Source organism: Equus quagga, chromosome 2, assembly GCF_021613505.1.
Source record: "Equus quagga isolate Etosha38 chromosome 2, UCLA_HA_Equagga_1.0, whole genome shotgun sequence".
Classification (NCBI taxonomy): Eukaryota; Metazoa; Chordata; class Mammalia; order Perissodactyla; family Equidae; genus Equus; species Equus quagga.
Genome location: NC_060268.1, coordinates 81,898,029 through 81,916,698, shown reverse-complemented (window position 1 = coordinate 81,916,698; position 18,670 = coordinate 81,898,029). Strand labels below are relative to the sequence as shown.

Here is an 18,670-nt window from a genome sequence, read left to right as displayed (position 1 = left end):
AGAATAATTTTTTTAAAGTTATCTTGGGCTAGTCCCAGTGGCCTACTGATTAAGTTTGGTGCACTCCACTTCAGCAGCCCACGTTCGATTCCCAGGTGTGGACCTATACCCTTCTGTTAGTGGGCATGCTGTGCTGGTAGCCCACATACTGAGAAAATAGAGGAAGATTGGCACAGATGTTAGCTCGGGGAAAATCTTCCTCAGCAAAAAAAAAATAAGTTCTCTTAATTTCAGCAGCCAGATTTCCCTCCATTCTTAATTTCAGGCATGCGCTTCATAAAGTCTCTTGACATCTCCTCGTGGATGAACTGGAAGTGTCTGCTAAACAATAGTTTGGGTGTGTGTTTAATGGTATAATAGTAATTGCATGAATAAAAGCCAGCATTTTTAAAAACTACTTGGATTAAACATAAAGAATGCACACCTTCAGAACTTCAAATGACATTAACTATATAGCAAGGAGGAAGAGTTAATATAACCAGATGGAAGGACCTACTCTTGAAACAAGCAAACTTTTCTTAGATATGACACCAAAAACACAAGCAACAAAGGAAAAATAGATAAACTGGACATCATAAAAATTAAAAAGTTTTGCACTTCTAAGGACACCATCAAGAAAGTCAAAAAACCCACAAAACAGGAAAAACTTGTTTAAAATCATATATCTGATAAGGAACTTGTATCCAAAATATATAAACAACCCTTACAACTCAATAACAAGTCAAATAACCCAATGTAAAAATGGGCATAGAATCTAAACAGATAGCTCTCCAGAGAAGATGTAAAAGTGACCAGTAAACACTTGAAAAGATGCTCAACACCATTAGTCATCAGGGAAATGCAACTCGAAACCACAATAAGATACCACTTCACACCCACTAGAATGGCTACAATCAAAAAGATACAATAAGAAGTACTAATGAGGATACAGAGAAACTGGAATTCTTACACATTGTTGGTAAGAATATAATAGTGCAGCCACTTTGGAAAACAATCCGGCAGTTCCTGAAAAGGTTAAACATAGTTACCATGCTAAATTCCATACCAGCAATTCAACTTTTGGGTTCCCAAGAGAAATGAAAACATATGTCCACAAAAAAACTTATATATGAATTTTTTATAGCAGCAGTATTCATAATAGCCAAAAGGTGGAACAACCCAAATGTCCATCAACTGAGAAATAGATAAACAAAATGTATGTCCATCCAATGGAATATTATTCACCCATAATAACAAATAAAGTATTGAAATATACTACAACACAAATGATCCTTCATGCTAAGCAAAAGGAGTCAGACACAAAAGGCCACATCTTGCATGATTCCATTCATGTGAAATGTCCGGAAGAGGCAAACCCACAGAAACAGAATGGATTGCCTAAGGCTGGGGAAGATAGGGGGTAGATGGAAGCGATAGATAAGGGGAGAGGGGTTTCTTTTATGGGTAATGAAATGGTCTAAAATTAAGTGTGGTGATCAATGCACACTCTGTGAAAATCCTAAAAACTACAGAGCCCCAGTCTCGGTGGCCTAGTGGTTAAGTTCAGCGCACTCCACTTAGGCAGCCCAGGTTCAGTTCCTGGGCACAGACCAACACCATTCGTCTGTCAATTGGCCATGCTGTGGTGACAGCTTACATACAAAAAGAGGAAGATTGGCAGTGGATGTTAGCCCAGGGTGAATCTTCCTCAGCAAAAAAAATTAAAATAATAAATAAATAAAAACCATTGAATCATACACTTTAAATGGGTAAAATATATATGTGAATTATACCTCAAAAAGCTGTGTATATACACAAAATGGGGGTAAAAGTAAACTTCTTCCTGTAGGTTCAAAACATCAACTACACAAATTTTGGAAGATAGTACCATGTCTTAACAACAAGTTTGAGTGAAAAGCCCAGGGGCAAGGCATGTAGGTAATGAGCTGTCAGCTGGAGGTGAGTCAACCTTGCGTTGGTTCTACTGAAATGCTGAGGTAAGCTGAGGCTAACTTTGTAGGAACAGAATGTCCAAGAAGAGTAAGGAATGCTCTCACCATCCACCATTCTCTTCCCATAGTTCTCTAGGCAAGCATTTCTCAGACAGCAATGTGCCCGCAATTACCTGGGGATCTTGTTAAAGTGCAGACTTTGACTCAGTGGGTCTGGGTGGGGCCCAAGCTCCTGCATTTCTAACAGGTTCCCTGGTGATGCCTTGCTGGTGGGCCACAGAACACCGCTAAGTAGGAATGCAGGAAACAGAAGCTCAGAGATGCTAAATAACTTAATCCAGGTCACCCACTCATAAGCGGCAGAGGATGTGAACTCAGGTCTCATCAACTCCCAAACCCAGGTTCTTTCCACTATAGCACCCATGACACAGGTTCTGAGCACAATATTCCAAAACCCCAGGTCTGAAAGAAGGATCCAGGATGTGACGAGCTCTGAAGCCCATGTCACAGGAGGAGCAGTTGGAGAATGAGAGATGTGTGATCTAAAAAGAAGACGCAGGGAGAGCGACATCAGCATCATGGAAGAATGAGTTGTTCCCTTTGTCTCTCCCCTCTAAGTTACAATTAAATGGACATTTTTTAACCAGGAGAGGATTCCCTGCACAGCACAACAGGACATCTGAGAAATCTACACAGCCTTGCCTCTGAAGGTGGATGGACGGGATCACTGTAAGGCAGTAGAACTAGGTGAGCACACCCCTCCTCCTCCCACACCCTGGCAGCAGTGAGCTAGGTCACAGGACCTCAGACAGCAGCCACTGTGACTATATGAGAAGGCGAGGGTAGCCCAGCCTGTGTGAACACTTTTGGAGTTATAGCCTGGCTCATGAGAGAGCCCACTGTGGCACAGCAGCCCCACCGGTGGGAACACTCGCCACCAAGTGGCGTGGCTCAGCCCCCATGAAGGAGCCCACACCAAGCACACCAGCTCAGCTGAGCTACCTGTGAGCACAGAGCTGGCCTGCAGCTCCCAGCTCAGTGGGTCCCTTGCCAAGAGCAGGGATCCTGCGCCAGAGCGACCTGCTGGCAGAGCAGAGACCCAGCCTGTGTGTGCAAGGATGACCTGCCAAGCAACTGCAGCCAGTGCACAAACACAGAGAAGCTCTATGGGCACAATTTCCAGCAGAGAGGGTGGGATCAGGAAACACAGCTCCTGCCCCACTCCAACAGTGGCAGGTGGAATCTGCAACCTGATACAACTGCAAATGCACCAGCAAAGGATGACTTCATCAAACACCATGAAGAACCACATTAACACTTCAGAGCAGAAGGAAAATGACAAGTCTCCAGAAACCAATCTTAACCTCACAGAAATTTACAATATAGATGACAGAGAATTCAAAATATTTGTCATAAAGAAACTCAATGAGTTACAAGAAAATTCAGAGACACAGTTCAGTGAGCTCAGGAATGATATCAACGAGCCGAAGGAATACTTCACCAAAGAGATTGAAACTCTAAAGAAAAAAAAAAGCCCAGAAATTCTGGATATGAAAAACACAATTAATGAGATAAAAAATAATTTAGAATTCATAAAAAATAGAGCTGACATTATGAAGGAAAGAATTAGTGATGTAGAGGATAGATATATAGAAATGCTTCAGGTGGAGGAAGAGAAAGAATTAAGATATTTAAAAAATGAAAAAATTATTGGAGAACTATCTGACTCAATTAGGAAAAGTAACATAAGGAATATAGGTATTCAAGAGGGAGACATGAGGGAGAAAAGAGCAGAAAGCTTGTTCAAAGAAATAACAGTTGAGAACTTCCCAAATCTGGGAAAGAACGGGACTTACAAGTACATGAACCCAATAGAACTTCTAATTATATCAATGCAAAAAGACCTTCTCCAAGGCATATAATAGTAAAACTGGCAAAAGCCAATGACAAAGAAAAACTCCTAAGGGCAGAAAGGCAGAAGAGAATAATCAACAAAGGAACCCCTATCAGATTTTAGCCGATTTCTCAGCAGAAACCTTACATGCTAGGAGAGAATGGAATGATATATTCAAAATACTGAAAGACAAAAACTTCCACCCCAGAATACTCTATCCAGCAAAACTATCTTTCAGATATGATGGAGAAATAAAAGTTTTCTGAGATAAACAAAAGTGAGGCAGTTGATCACTAGTCCTGCCTTATAAGAAACGTTGAAAGGAACCCTCCATCTGAAAATAAAAAACAGAGGTTTACAAAACCTTGAGCAAGGAGATAAACAGACAGAATCAGAAAATTGTAGCTGTATATCAGAATAGGTTAGTAAATACTTAATTATAATAAAAGACAAAGGGATGGAAAGCACCAAATAAAACTAAAAACACTTAAATTAAGTCACAAACTCACAAGACAGAAAAGAACAATTTGTGACAACAATAACTCAGAAAGGAAAGAGAAAAGGGATGGGACCTGCTTAGGCTAATGGAGATAAGAGGCTATCAGAAAATGAACTCTCTCATCTATGAGAACTTTTACACAAACTTCATGGTAATGATCAAACAAAAAAATAGAGCAGAGCCACAAATCATAAAGAGAAAACCACCACACTGCAAGGGCAGTCAGAAGTACAAGGGAAAAGAAACAATGGAAATACAGAACAACCAGAAAACAAGAGATAAAATGGCAGTATTAAGCCCTCATATATCAATAATCACTCAAATGTAAATGGATTTAATTTTCCAATCAAAAGACACAGAGTAGCTGGATGGGTTAAAAAACAAGACCCAACAATGTGCTACCTCCAGGAAACACATCTCAGCTCTAAAGACAAACATAGGCTCAGAGTGAAGGGATGGAAGATGATACTCCAAGCAAATGGCAAGCAAAAGAAAGCAGATGTTGCCATACTTATATCAGACAAAGCAGACTCCAAGATAAAAAAGATAATGAGAGACAAACAGGGGCAGTATATAATGATGAAACGGACATTCCACCAAGAGGACATAACATATATGAACATATCTGCACCTAACACAAGAGCACCAAACAATATAAAGCAACTATTTACAGACCTAAAGAGAGAAATTGACAGCAACACAATAATAGTAGGGTACCTCAACATTCCACTTATATCAATGGATAGATAATCCAGACAGAAAGTCAAGGAGGAAAGAGTGGCATTAAATGAAATACTAGACCACGTGGACTTGATATAGATAGAACATTCCATCCAAAACCAGAAGAATATACATTCTCCTCAAGAGCACATGGAACATTCTCAAAGATAGACCATAAGTTAAGAAACAAGGCAAGACTCAATAAGTTTAAGAAGATTGAAATCATATCAAGCATCTTTTCTGACCACAATGCTATGAAACTAGAAATGAACTACAAGAAAAGGCTGGGAAAGTCACAAATATGTGGAGACTAAACAACATGCTACCGAACAACCATTGGATCAATGGAGAAATCAAAGAAGAAATCAAAAAGTACCTGGAGACAAATGAAAATGAAAATACAACATACCAACTCTTATGGGGATGGAGCAAAAGTAGTGCTAAGAGGGAAATTTATAGCAACACAGGACTACTTCAACAAAGAAGAAGAATCTTAAATAACCAATTTTAAGCTATACCTAACAGAAGTAGAAAAAGAAGAACAAACACAGCCCAAAGTCAGCAGAAGGAGGGAAATAAAAATTAGAGCAGAAATAAATGAAATAGAGACTTTAAAAAAACAATAGAAAGGATCAATGAAACTAAGAGCTGGTTCTTTGAGAAGATAAAATTGACAAATTCTTAGTCGGACTCACTAAGAAAAAAAGAGAGAAGGCTCAAATAAATAAAATTAAAAATTAAAAAGGAGAAACTAAAATTCATACCACAGAAATACAAAGGATTATTAGAGAATAATATGAAAACTATATGCCAACAAATTGGACAACCTAGAAGAAATGGACAAATTCTTAGACTCATACAACCTCCCAAAACTGAATCAGAAGAAACAGAGAATCTGAATAGACCAATCACAACTAAAGAGATTGAAAGAGTAATCAAAAACCTCCCATGGGGCCAACCTGGTGACGCAGTAGTTAAGTTAGCACATTCCACTTCAGCGGCCTGGGGTTCGCCAGTTTGGATCCCAGGAGTGGATCTATGCACTGCTCATCAAGCCATGCTGTGGCAGACATCCCACATATAAAGTAGAGGAAGATGGGCACAGATATAGGCTCAGGGCCAGTCTTCCTCAGCAAAAAGAGGAGGATTTGTGGCACATGTTAGCTCAGGGCTAATCTTCCTCAAAAAAAAAAAACCTCCCAAAAAGTCCAGGACAAGATGGCTTCTCTGGAGAATTCTACCAAACATTCAAAGAAGATTTAATACCTATCCTTCTCAAACTATTCCAAAAAATTGAAGAAGACTGAATGCTTCCTAACTCATTCTATGAGGCCAACATCATCCTGATACCAAAACCAGACAAGGACAACACAAAGGAGGAAAATTACAGGCCAATATCGCTGATGAACGTAGATGTAAAAATGCTCAACAAAATACTGGCAAATCAAATACAGCAATACATTAAAAGGATCATAAACCATGATCAAGTGGGATTTATACCAGGGATACAAAGATGGTTCAACATCCATAAATCAATCAATGCGATACACCACATTAACAAAATGAGGAATAAAAATCATATGATCATCTCAACAGACACGGAGAAAGCATGTGACAAGATCCAACATCCATTTACAATAAAAAACTCTCAATAAAATGTGGATAGAAGGAAAGTACCTCAGCATAATAAAGGCCATATATGATAAACCCACAGCCAACATCACGCTCCATGGGGAAAAACTGAAAGCCATCCCTCTGAGAGTAGGAAGAAGACAAGGGTGCCCACTCACACCACTCTTATCCAACATAGTACTGGGCATTTGGGCCACAGCAATTAGGCCAGAAAAATAAATAAAAGGTATCCAGACTGGAAACGAAGAAGTGAAACTCTCACTGCTTGCAGACAACATGATACCATACATAGAAAATCCCGTAAGAATCCACCAGAAAGGTATTAGAAACAATCAACAACTACAGCAAAGTTGCAGGGTACAAAATCAACTTGCAAAAATCAGTTGCATTTCTATATATTATTAACAAACTAGCAGAAAGAGAAGTCAAGAATAAAATCCCATTTACAATCACAACAAAAAGAATAAAATATCTAGGAACAAATTTAACCAAGGAGGTGAAAGACCTCGACACTGGAAATTGTAAGACATTAATGAAAGAAATCAAAGAAGACATAAGTAAATGGAAAAACATTCCATGTTCGTGGATTGGAAGAATAAACATAGTTAAAAAGTCCATATTACCTAAAGCAATCTACAGATTCAATGCAATCCCAACTAGAATCCCAAGGACATTCTTCATGAAAATAGAACAAAAAATCCTAAAATTTATATGGAACAACAAAAGACCTCAAATAGCTAAAGCAATCTTGAGAAAAAAGAACAAAGCTGGAGGCATCACAATCTCTGACTTCAAAATATACTACACACCTACAGTAATCAAAACAGCATGGTACTGGCACAAAAACAGACGTGCAGATCAATGGAACAGAATTGAAAGCCCAGAAATAAAACCACATATCTACGGACAGCTAATCTTCAACAAACGAGCCAATAACATGGAATGGAGAAAGGAAAGTCTCTTCAATAAATGGCGTTAGAAAAACTGGATAGCCACATGCAAAAGAATGAAAGTAGATCATTATCTTACACCATATACAAAAATTAACTCAAAATGGATTAAAGACTTGAAGATAAGACCTAAAACCATAAAACTCCCAGAAGAAAATATACACAGTACACTCTTTGACACTGGTCTTAGCAAATATCTTTTGGAATACCATGTCTACTCAAGCAAGGGAAACAAAAGAAAAAACAAACAGATGAGACTACACCAGCCTCAAAAGCTTCTGCAAGGCAAAGGAAACCATGAACAAAATGAAAAGACAACCCACAAACTAGGAGAAAATATTTGCAAATCATATATCTGACAAGGGGTTAATTTCCAAAATATATAAAGAACTCATACACTCAACAACAACAAAACAAACAACCCAATCAAAAAATGGGCAGAGGACATGAACAGACATTTTTCCAAAGAAGATATACAGATGGCCAACAGGTACATGAAAAGATGTTCAATGTCACTGACTGTTAGGGAAATGCAAATCAAAACTACAATGAGATATCACCTCACACCCATCAGAATGGCTATGATTAACAAGATGTGAAATAATAAGTATTGGAGAAGATATAGAGAAAAGGGAACCCTCATCCACTGCTGGTGGGAATGCAAACTGATACAGCCACTACAGATGGAGATTGCTCAAAAAATTAAAAATAGAAATACCAAATGATCCAGCTATTCCACTAGTATTTATCCAAAGAACACGAAATCAACAATACAAAGAGATCTATGCACCCCGATGTTCACTGCAGCATCATTCACAATAGCCAAGATGTGGGAACAACCCAAGTGCCCAACAACTGATGAATGCATAAAGAAGATGTGATATATATACAATGGAATACTACTCAGCCATAAAAAAGACAAAATCGTCCCATTTGCAACATCACAGATGGACCTTGAGGGTGTTATGTTATGCAAAATAAGCCAGACAGAGACAGAGAAACACCGTATGACTTCACTCAAATGTGGAAGATAAATAAACACATGGATAAAGAGAAGAGATGAGTGGTTACCAGAGGGGAAGGGGGTGGGGATGTGGGTGAAAGGGGTAAAAGGGCACATACGTATGGTGAAGGATAAAAACTAGACTATTGGTGGTGAGCATGATGCGGTCTACACAGAAACTGATACATATAATGTACACCTGAAATTACACAATGTTATAAACCAAGATGACCTCAGTAAAATAAATAAAATGAAAGCAAATAAAAAGAAGACTCAGGAGATATGGTAGCTGGCCCCAAACCTGGGAAGAGCTGTGCTGTGGAGGGGCCTTGCCCACCTACCTGGATGGCCCCAGTGTGGGCACTAGGCCAATGAGGAGACTTACAGGCTTTCAGTGTGAGCTCCTTATGAAGGATGTTCTAACAGTCAGCGCTGCCTCAGAGTAGAACAGGCTATCCCAGGATGGAGAGGCCCCAGAGCAGAAGCCAGCACTTCCCAAACACCCCTTCACGATTTTGACATATCTGTGAACCACCTTATTAGTCCTACCATAAATGAGGCATTATTTACTATAGTTATCAAAATAAATCTTACAAAGACAAATCTTTGAATTCTAGCAAAGGGCCCTGGAAGCTGGGAGGCCTATTCTCTTTTAAAAAAGGAGGGGGATTAACAAGTGTTAGACGAGCATTAAAGGCCTATTAGCAGGAAACGGACTCTTTTTCCTTGATACAGTTAGGATTGAAATACAATTCAAAAGATCACCCTTTTTCTCCTGAAATTCAACCTCACCACCTAAAGTCTTCCTGGAACACACTGGACCTAATGATCTAAACGCCCTTTCAACCGTGGGCTCCAGGACCCCTGCAGCCCTCCTCCAAAGCTGAATAGCCCTTGTTTCCTCAAGCCCTGCTCAAATGGTCTCAAGCCCTCGCACTGCCTGGCTGCTCTCCATGGGTAGCACCGGCTTGCTTCAGACGTGGCCTGAGCAGTACCAAAGGGAACTGAGCTGTAAGTGAGTTGGAGCATTATCCTTTCATTAACGCAGCCCCAGGTCCCATCCACTTCCCAGCAGCCCTCTTCAATGCCAGGGCTCACCGTGCTTTCCGAGGATGAGAACTGTCATCTGCCTCCTTCCACCTTGGCAGTACAGAGGCACATCCTCCCGGGCCGACCCTTGATCACTTGCTGATTTGGACGGACTGCATGACATTTATCCAACAAGGCAGTTTTGGATTAGGAGAGGAACAGCTTTCTTACAAGGAGACAATTCAACCGCCAAAGTTTGGCCAGCAGTTAACAAGAAGGCCTCCACTCTAAACACCTGTGCTTCTGTAACACAACGCTCAAAGACAGTGGAAGAACACGCAAAGGTGTGCCATGATGGAAGAACACGGCTAATTCCATGCCTACACTCTGCCCTGGATGGTCCAAAGCATCCAATTTTCGCCACAAATCATTTCATTCTCACGACAGCCCTGTAAAGTGGGTAAGAGGTCCCCGTTTTGCAAATGACCAAACTGATGCTCAGAGAGGCTACATAACTTATCCGGGTCACCCAGTCAGTTGGCAGAGTCAGAATGCCAAGTCAGTTGCACCTGACACCAAAGTCCAGGTGAATCCTATTCTACTGCACAGGTCAGAGGAGGAAATGAGAAAAGCCAGAGGCCAGCAGTTGACTGGAACCCGGGATGCTCGGGTAAGCAGTTTTGATTGAACACAGGAGATAAGAAAAAGACCACAACTTTTTTGATGAGAGGAGTTATTCTTTCATCTTTGTAAACCCTTGAGACCAGCTAATAATTTAAAAATAGGAAGAGTAACAAAACAAGAGGAAATAAACGAAATAATAAATAAGGGGAAATATATGAAAGATAAGGCACTTGGGAGGTACAGAGGCAACTAAGGGAGGGAGCTTCTTGGCAGCCTTTGGCCATATCCCCTCGGTGACATAAACCAGCCTCTGATTAGAGAAACAGTCAAGAATGAGCCCCGCAGGAAACACAGGGATGAGGCACATGCTTCTGAAACCACCTTTATGACAAGCGCCTTCCCCGTTTCTTAAAGAGGGAAGTTGGAAAGCTTCACCACTTACATCCTAACGGCAGGCTGCCGCGCAAGGTGACTGCTCGCCACCCGGGAATTCACAACTCCAGGATGTCTTCCATTTGCTCACTGGGTTATTGGAAGTTACTGTGATGGATGCAACCAGCTTATCAATAATTAACTCATACACAGCGCTTATCAAACAGCTTCTGATCCCTTTAGCTTCTGCCTAAACACACATGCAAACACACACGGGCTTCACAAATACAACTGCTTGAGGACAATTACAAAGGAAGCAGCAGCAGCGTTCAGGATGGGCACAGCTAAGCATTAGGGTGAAGGGACACATGTGTCAAAGCTGTGGAGTCCACGTGTTTCAAGCCACAAGAGGCTCATTTACACAATGTGTCAGCTTCTAAACACTAAACACCGGATTAAAGAGCACGCGGGGTGGGTAATACCTGAGCGCTTTTTGGAAATCATGCAAAATCGCAGCAACCACAATAGAGCTCCAGCAGCAGAAAAACATTTGGAAACTTTATTTAAAGCACTATTCTGTATAAGGAAAGGTCCGGAATGAGATGTCTTGGAGCTCATGAATATTTATTATAATATATTCTTGAAAACAACCAAAAAATTAAGTACAGTATAAATAGGAAACAGATTTATAAGTCAGTCATATGTTTACATTATGCAAATTGTAGTTAAAGACCTATAACCAGAATATTGTTAAATGCCGAAAAAAGGCAGGGGGGAGGGCTGCTGATATTTGGACATCTTCTTTAAAGTTGGCATATGATATTTTTAGAGTTTTTGACAATCTGTTCACTGAGGAGTGGCTGTGGGCACATCTTTCACTCTCACTAACCTGGTGGCGGAGACGCAAATGGAAGGCAATGTCGAAGGCCTAGGGTTATCACAGCCCCTCCCTTCGTTCATGGCGACCAAGCTCTGCAGGGTGGAAACAGGAGACGTCCCGAACCCTGACCAGCACGGTCCCACACACAGCTCAGCCACCCCAGCCTTGAGCAAGGAGGCGGCTTTGCACACATGCCATCCACTCTCAGCCAGCCAGCCAAGCGCACTCGTGCCTCTGGATGAGCAACAAGAGATGCATTAACGACACTCTATGCGCTGAATAACTTTCCCCAGTTAAGGATGTCACCTTGGGCTTCAGGACACCAATGGAGCAGAGCACCCTCTGAGGACAAACCCCAGACAGACATGCTGGGTGAAAGGCTCGGGGTGGGGAGCTGAAGGAGGCCCCCTCTGCAAACTGTAGTTAAAGACCTACAACCCCAAACTTTCACAGATACCACATCGTTCAAGGAGGGCTGACTAATTAAGAGTTGGGTTTTTTTCATTATGGCCAAAGACAGGTGTTTGTTTTTTGGTAGGTTTTCTTTTTTTTCCCCAAAGATTGGCACCTGGGCTAACATCTGATGCCAATCTTTTTTTTTCTTTCTTTTTTCCTTCTCCCCAAAGCCCCCCAGTACATAGTTGGATATTCTAGTTGTGAGTGCCTCTGGTTGTGCTATATGGGACGCCACCTCAGCATGGCCTGATGAGTGGTGCCAGGTCCACGCCCAGGATCCAAACCAGCAAAACCCGAGACCACCAAAGCGGAGTGCATGAACTAAACCACTCAACGGCGGTGCTGGCCTCCTTGGTTTGTTTTTTGTTTGTTTGTTTAAGGAAGATTAGCTCTCAGCTAACATCTGCTGCCAATCCTCCTCTTTTTTTGCTGAGGAAGACTGGCCCTGAGCTAACATCCGTGCCCATCTTCCTCTACTTTATATGTGGGACGCCTACCACAGCATGGCTTGCAAAGCGGTGCCAAGTCTGCACCCAGGATCCGAACCAGCGAACCCTGGGCTGTCAAAGCGGAACGTGCTAACTTAACTGCTGCACCATGGGGCCAGCCACTCTTGGTTTGTTTTTTTTAATTTCTCTTTAGGAAAGCCATACGTGGTCATTGTAGGAAATGCATAAAACAGAAAAGTATACTAAAGGAGAACATTTCTAAATAAGATTGAATTTAAATTGGGACTCCCTGGACGTCAGAGACGAGGGGCTTTGCTTGAAGCTCACTGGTGCCCTGGGCTCAAGGTGGACCAAGGGGCTGCCACCCTTCTCTCCTCCCCAACTCACGCTCCCACTGCCCACAGCCCCAGACCCCTGCCCCACACGCAACTGAGCAGGGCCACGCCTCTCGAGAGAGCTCACTGCAAGGAGCTAAAAGAGGTCACAAACGGTCTCTTCAGAATGCAGAAGAGGAATAAATGAGCTATGGGTTACATAAACTGCACGGCCAGAAACAAACCCCACCCCATCAGCGCTTTGCAAACGCCTACCACACAGGAGCTGTGCGGCCCTGGGCAAGTTACTTGACCATCCGAGGCCTCCTTTCCTCATCTGTCCACAGGGGATAAGAATGGTCCCTGTGCTTCACAGGGCTGTGGTGACACTACAGTAAAAGGGCTCCACCCCATGCATGCAACGTATACACAGATTAATAAGAATGGCAAGGGCCACCTTCAAAAGCAGCTCTGAATACTGTCACTGTGGGCGAAAAGGTCTCTAGCATCTTTAACACAAAAATCGATACACGTGGCAATGAACAGAAATAATAATGCACTACTGGATCTCTAAAAGGTGGAAACAAATCATTCTGCCTTGATGTTCTAAATCCAGCCTAAGAGTACAACCGCCACTTCCCGGCTATTTGATTCCGTTAGTTGTCAACAATTCCATCAGAATCCCGGTTTCTTAAACCCATTAATAACTACCAACCTGTCTTTGTGTCCTGGGGATTAACCAAGACCAATATTTTCTGCTGAGGTTCATCACAGTGCACGGTGCAAAAGCAAACAGACGAAGCTTCGAGTTTAACCTGAAAAATAATAAAATCACCATTTTGTGCTTTCATCATAGTAAGGGCACAGGGAATTAGTTAATTAGCATGCTATTCACTGAAAGAACACTATTACACAGAGGTTAATTTGACAGGATGTGGGCAACGTAAACATGGAAACCTTACACCTGAGCTAAACACGAGGGGAATTTGACAAGGACCCTGCCCCTGTCCCCCACCCAGCAAACCTTCTCTTTCCCTCGTTCCCCTGTCCATCTGTCCAAGCATTGATTGTCCAAGCTGACCTACTCAGCTGAAGGCCCTCCACTCTCTCGCTTCCATACGCTTCCTGCCCCAGAAGCCTCTGCCAGCCCAATCTCGTTTGGGCCTCAGCCTACAAAAGCAGAGGGTCACATGCCCACCTCAGGCCCATACCTGCCAAGCCAGCCTCAACTGCCTCCTGTGGCCACTCTAAGGAGACAGCCTGGGCAAGCCTGTCTTCACCCAGGACGCCACTCAGGCTGCCTACTGCCCAGCTTGCATCGCTACAAGCAAGCTCAAGAAATCTGGGCCCCCTCTGCAGGCTCAGCCCTGGCTCCGTGGCAGCCCCAGGGTGAGCACCTCAATGCGAGCACCTGCTCGCTCATGAATGAGAACAGCACCAAGCAGCAGCTATGGGGCCTTTAATGCAGGGACTGTCCCAGGACACTTCTCTCAAGTGTCCACATCCCAAGCCCTCTTTGTGGCCATCAACCCCACTGCTCCCAGCTCCCAATGCAAAAGGTCAACACATTCCATGGCAAAGTGTGTTTTGAAAACTGAAGAGAGTATGAGAAAATGAGAAAAGAATGTGTCGGCTGAGCGAGGCAAGCAGGTTGCTTGTAAGAGTTTACAGCGGGCCTCCAAAGTTTCAGAGAACTGGGTTTCTTTTGGGTTTTTTGCTTGGGGAAGATTAGCCCTGAGCTAACATCTGTGCCAGTCTTCTCCCACTTTATATGTGGGTCACCGCCACAGCATGGCTGATGAGTGGTGGAGGTCCACGCCCAGGATCTGAACCTGGGAACTCAGGCTGCCGAAGTGGAGCGCCAAACTTAACCACTACGCCAGGGGGCCAGCCCCCAGAGAACTGTTTCTTAACAAATCCTGGGACCAGGAAACATGTTGGTGCCTCCCCGTTTTCAAGTCACCTCAATTAAGACTCCCCACACTGGCCCTCCTGCAGCGGTCATGTGAAGCAGGGTCCACCCACCAGACGGCCATCATAAGGCCATTAAAACGATATGGACGAAGCAGCACACGCCATAGGAAGAGCCTTGTTACAGACCACGTTGTTGTCAGAGTGTGATCTGAATGTTAAAAAAGCACACACAGAAATAAAATCAAATGGAAGCACATCAAATGTTTACAGCAGTTAACCGTGGGTGATTTTATTTTCTGTCTTTGGCTCCAGTTCCCAAATACTATGCAACAAGCAAACACTATTTTATAACCAGAAAAATCCATAAGTATTATCGTATTTTAAATGTGACAGAACAATTTTAAGACTGGAAACAGAGTTAATTACGAAAGACTTTTAAGAGGACCAGAGCAATGTGGTTTGATCCTCAAACCATTTCCTTTTTTAAAAAGCAAGAAAATTTGGAAAAATTTCTCTGGATTCAAAAAGAAAAGGTAAATTTACTAAAAGCAATAACGAGGTCCAATACTATCCCAAATTAGAATATTTCGACCTGCTAAATGGTAGGAAACTTCTACCATTTCTTAATTAACTGCTAACACGGTAGGAAACCAAATGATTGTTTTCATGAAACGTTCTTTTTTTTAGAAGCAGGAGAAGAGGATAGGTATAAAGCCATTTCAGCATTTCTATAATGTCAAAACAACTGAATTTTAGTAACTGTCTTATTTTATTAAGTTTTTGCTAATAACACTAAAATTATTCACTCACTGAGCATAATACATATTCGTTTTAGGTAATATAATCCATAAATAAGCGTGAAATAAAAGCAGATGACTGAAAACTGTATCCTAAAGTATTTCAGGGCTAACTCTTGTATTCACCACACGTCTCGGATTACCCCGCATTCGCCAGGCGCCACACCACCCTGCAGCCCACCAGCCCTGCCGGAAGCTCTAGGTACACTGACCGACTGAGAGCCCGCTTTCTTTCCTGGTGTGACTGTCACTAGGGGGCGCTGACAGCGCGTGAGTCCCGCCATCTCCCCTGCAGATCAACAAGGACTCACCCAAAGGAAGTGGATTCTTCTAGGAGTTGATTACAAACTAGCATCTCCAACAGCTCAGGGAAGCCGCACTATATAAACCGTACAAGCCGTTGTTTTAAGGCACTTTGGAACACCTTCAGGGCAGTGAAATAAAACCCTGTCTTCCTCAACCAACTCTGCCTGCCAGTGAGCGACAATTTCTGGCAGGAGTGAAATCTGACATGTATAAAACAAGGAAATCTTGTCTTTTTCAACAGATCAGCCTCAACTCTGAAAGGTGACTGACTTAGGGACAGCCCAAAATTCACCATATATTCTTTGTACTTACTGTGGGGGGGGAGGGAAGGTCTTAAAAGTAACACAAAATTTCACCCACAATCCCACTGTCCTAACAAATAAGTGGTTTTCATTGCTCTCTGTTCTCTTCCAATCCATATTCAAAATGCAATCTGATCCGTGCTAAAAAGCGTAATTGACATAACTTCATTCCAATTGATATAACTTCATTCCAAATCACAAAATTTTAGAACTGAGCCAAACTTTAGTGACCAAGGACCAGTCAACCCCTTCATTTTACAAATGGGAAAACTGACACCCAGCCAGGCATTACACACAGTGTCTCATTTAATCCTCATAACAACAGTATGTGGTAAGCTATGTTATTGTCCCAGTTGTAGAGATGAGAATATCAAGACCAGAGAGGTTAAGACACTTCCTCAAGGTCCCACAGCTAGTGAGTGGTAGGCCGGGGAGTCACAACAGGCTGCCTGGCAGACCTGGGCCTACAGTCAGGACTTCAGAATCACAATCCAGGATTCCTTCTGCTTCTCAAGGTGGAATCACCCTAGCATTCACTCCACAAAGTTTTTTTTGTTTTTAATCTGTAATACCCTTTCACTAACATTCTACTCTCTAATAAGTTAGATTTTAAAGAGCTCTCCACCAACCAGGATGATCACACATACCTGCTCCCCAGTGGGAAGAGAGAAAACCTCCGCTGAGGGCCGCACGCCTGCCCTAAGCGAAGCATAGTAAGCCAGAGCTGCCTCCTGATGCCCTTCGGGGTCATCTTCCAAAATATCCACTGGGTAAAGGTCTGCTGGGCGAAAAAGAAGGCAAGAAATGGCATTAGTTTTACTCTTTCAATAAAGGAAAAGTCACTTGTCTTTTGAAGATTTTTTTTAAAGCACCCAATTGAACACTTGCTTTAAAAATTATGTTCACCTATTTTTTTAAAAAATGAAAAAACAGCAGTGTAGCAGCAGGCACCAAAAGAAAGACATTCTCGATGGCAGGGCTGGTGCCAAGCCCCAGGAGACAGAGGTTCAACAGGAACCCTCCCATACTGCCACAGAAACTTCCTTCCATACACCCAACCACGGAACGGTTTCCCACGTATTCTCCAGATGGGTCGGCCACGGCAGACGTGTGGACATCAGGGACCTTGAGAGCTGACGCTAACTGGTTAGAACCTTGGAAACTTTGACAAAATGACAACTGCGGCTTGAGCCATCATTCGCCAGCTGACACTGGCTGTGCATGTTGATAAGACTTGCCACTTCTCTCCTGTGATGGGGCTGCTCTTCTCTAAGAGTTTCAATTACTAGTTAGTATGAACTGTAAAACTACCTGTAAACTACATGTCCATACACAGACTACCGTCCATATTAATTCGCCAGTTATCTCTCGGCTTTCCTCAGCATCGCTTTCTTAGCACCACATTTTTAGAGGAAAATTCTCTCCTTTGAATAATCACACAAATGGATAGTATCCAACTCAGCTTGGAAGCGGTGGTCAGTTTTCCGGAGACACTGGCTGACCTCTGGCTGGCGTGTTCCTCAGTGGGAGGGGGCTCTGTCGCCTTCTGTGGACCCCCACCTCTGACTCACCTCTGGGCTCTTCCTGGGGGGGTTGGGGGGCTGCCAGAGCCGCCCTCTGCTCTTCCTCCTCTTCCTCAGTCAGTCCCCCTGCCCCTGGCTTCCACTGTGAAAACCTCATGGGCACACACAGACTGGGAAAGAGCTGGGCAGATACATTCTCCCACTATTCAATTTTTGTACGCAGGTATGAAAAAAGATTTGACACACGTTCAAATGCATTAAGAAAAATAAGCTGGAAAGAGGGCTGCTTCAACCCTGGGGCACCCAACTCACGCTGCATGCTTGTCCCATGAAAACAACTTCAACAGCCACCTTTCTCAAAACGCCCCCAGGAACACCATCCTAAGGAGCGAGTGCAGATCCCACCTCCACTTTTACTCTGCTCCTGGCCCTGTGTCTTGGGAGAGATGTTTGTGAGACCTGGGGCCTCAGTCCACTCCAGTGAGGTTGAGGGTCAACAGAAGAGCCTTATCAACCAGCCCCACCCACAAGCTGAACTCGGCCCCTTGAGACCCCTCACAACAGGGTGCTGGGAGGATGCTGAGGTCCTCCCGGGAGGGGCATCGGCAGGGGGTACCTCACCCAAGACCACTGGGCCCAGAGGCCTGGCTGCTCCTTTAGAGTCCACAGAGGCCTCTGCCTGGTTCTCCCCAAGCTGCCAAGGGCTGCCTGGCATCAGTTCTGGTCGCGTGTGGTCAGGAGAAATGCAATGAATGCAGTTCGCTCCTTGCCCACCATGAAATCATTTCTCCGGCCAGTTATCCTGCTTGGGCCATGAGATCCCCTCAAAGATCCAGGGGAACAGTATCCCAGGGCACCCAGGTCTCTCGGGGCTCTACTGCCCAGCTGGCCCAGGGGCGGGTGCCTCTGGGGTCTTCCGAGCAGGAAGCCCCCAAACCTGAGAGTCTGGGCTGCTCCGGAGCCTCTGGGGAGAGGGCCCAGCAGGCATAAACTAACCCTGGGGGAAAAGAAATATCTGAATATCTCAATACTCACACAACTAGGCGGCACCCGAGCTCTGTTCCCCCTTAAAACC

At 43.4% G+C, this 18,670-nt stretch overlaps 1 protein-coding gene across 6 annotated transcripts in view; it reads right to left on the bottom strand.

Moving 5' to 3' along the window:
- Window positions 1-18,670, bottom strand: part of LOC124236487 (protein FAM169B-like) — an 84,332-nt gene that overhangs the window by 51,839 nt on the left and 13,823 nt on the right. For 4 of the 6 annotated variants that reach the window (XM_046655506.1, XM_046655509.1, XM_046655511.1 and 1 more), the window contains exons 2-3: window positions 16,720-16,853; window positions 13,469-13,568 (exon numbers count right to left, since the gene is read on the bottom strand). In XM_046655506.1, coding sequence (XP_046511462.1) covers window positions 13,469-13,568; window positions 16,720-16,853 — 234 coding nt within the window. Of the gene's footprint in view, window positions 1-13,468; window positions 13,569-16,719; window positions 16,854-18,670 lie in introns of those variants that run through there. The other 2 variants (XM_046655507.1, XM_046655508.1) reach the window with 2 other exon arrangements.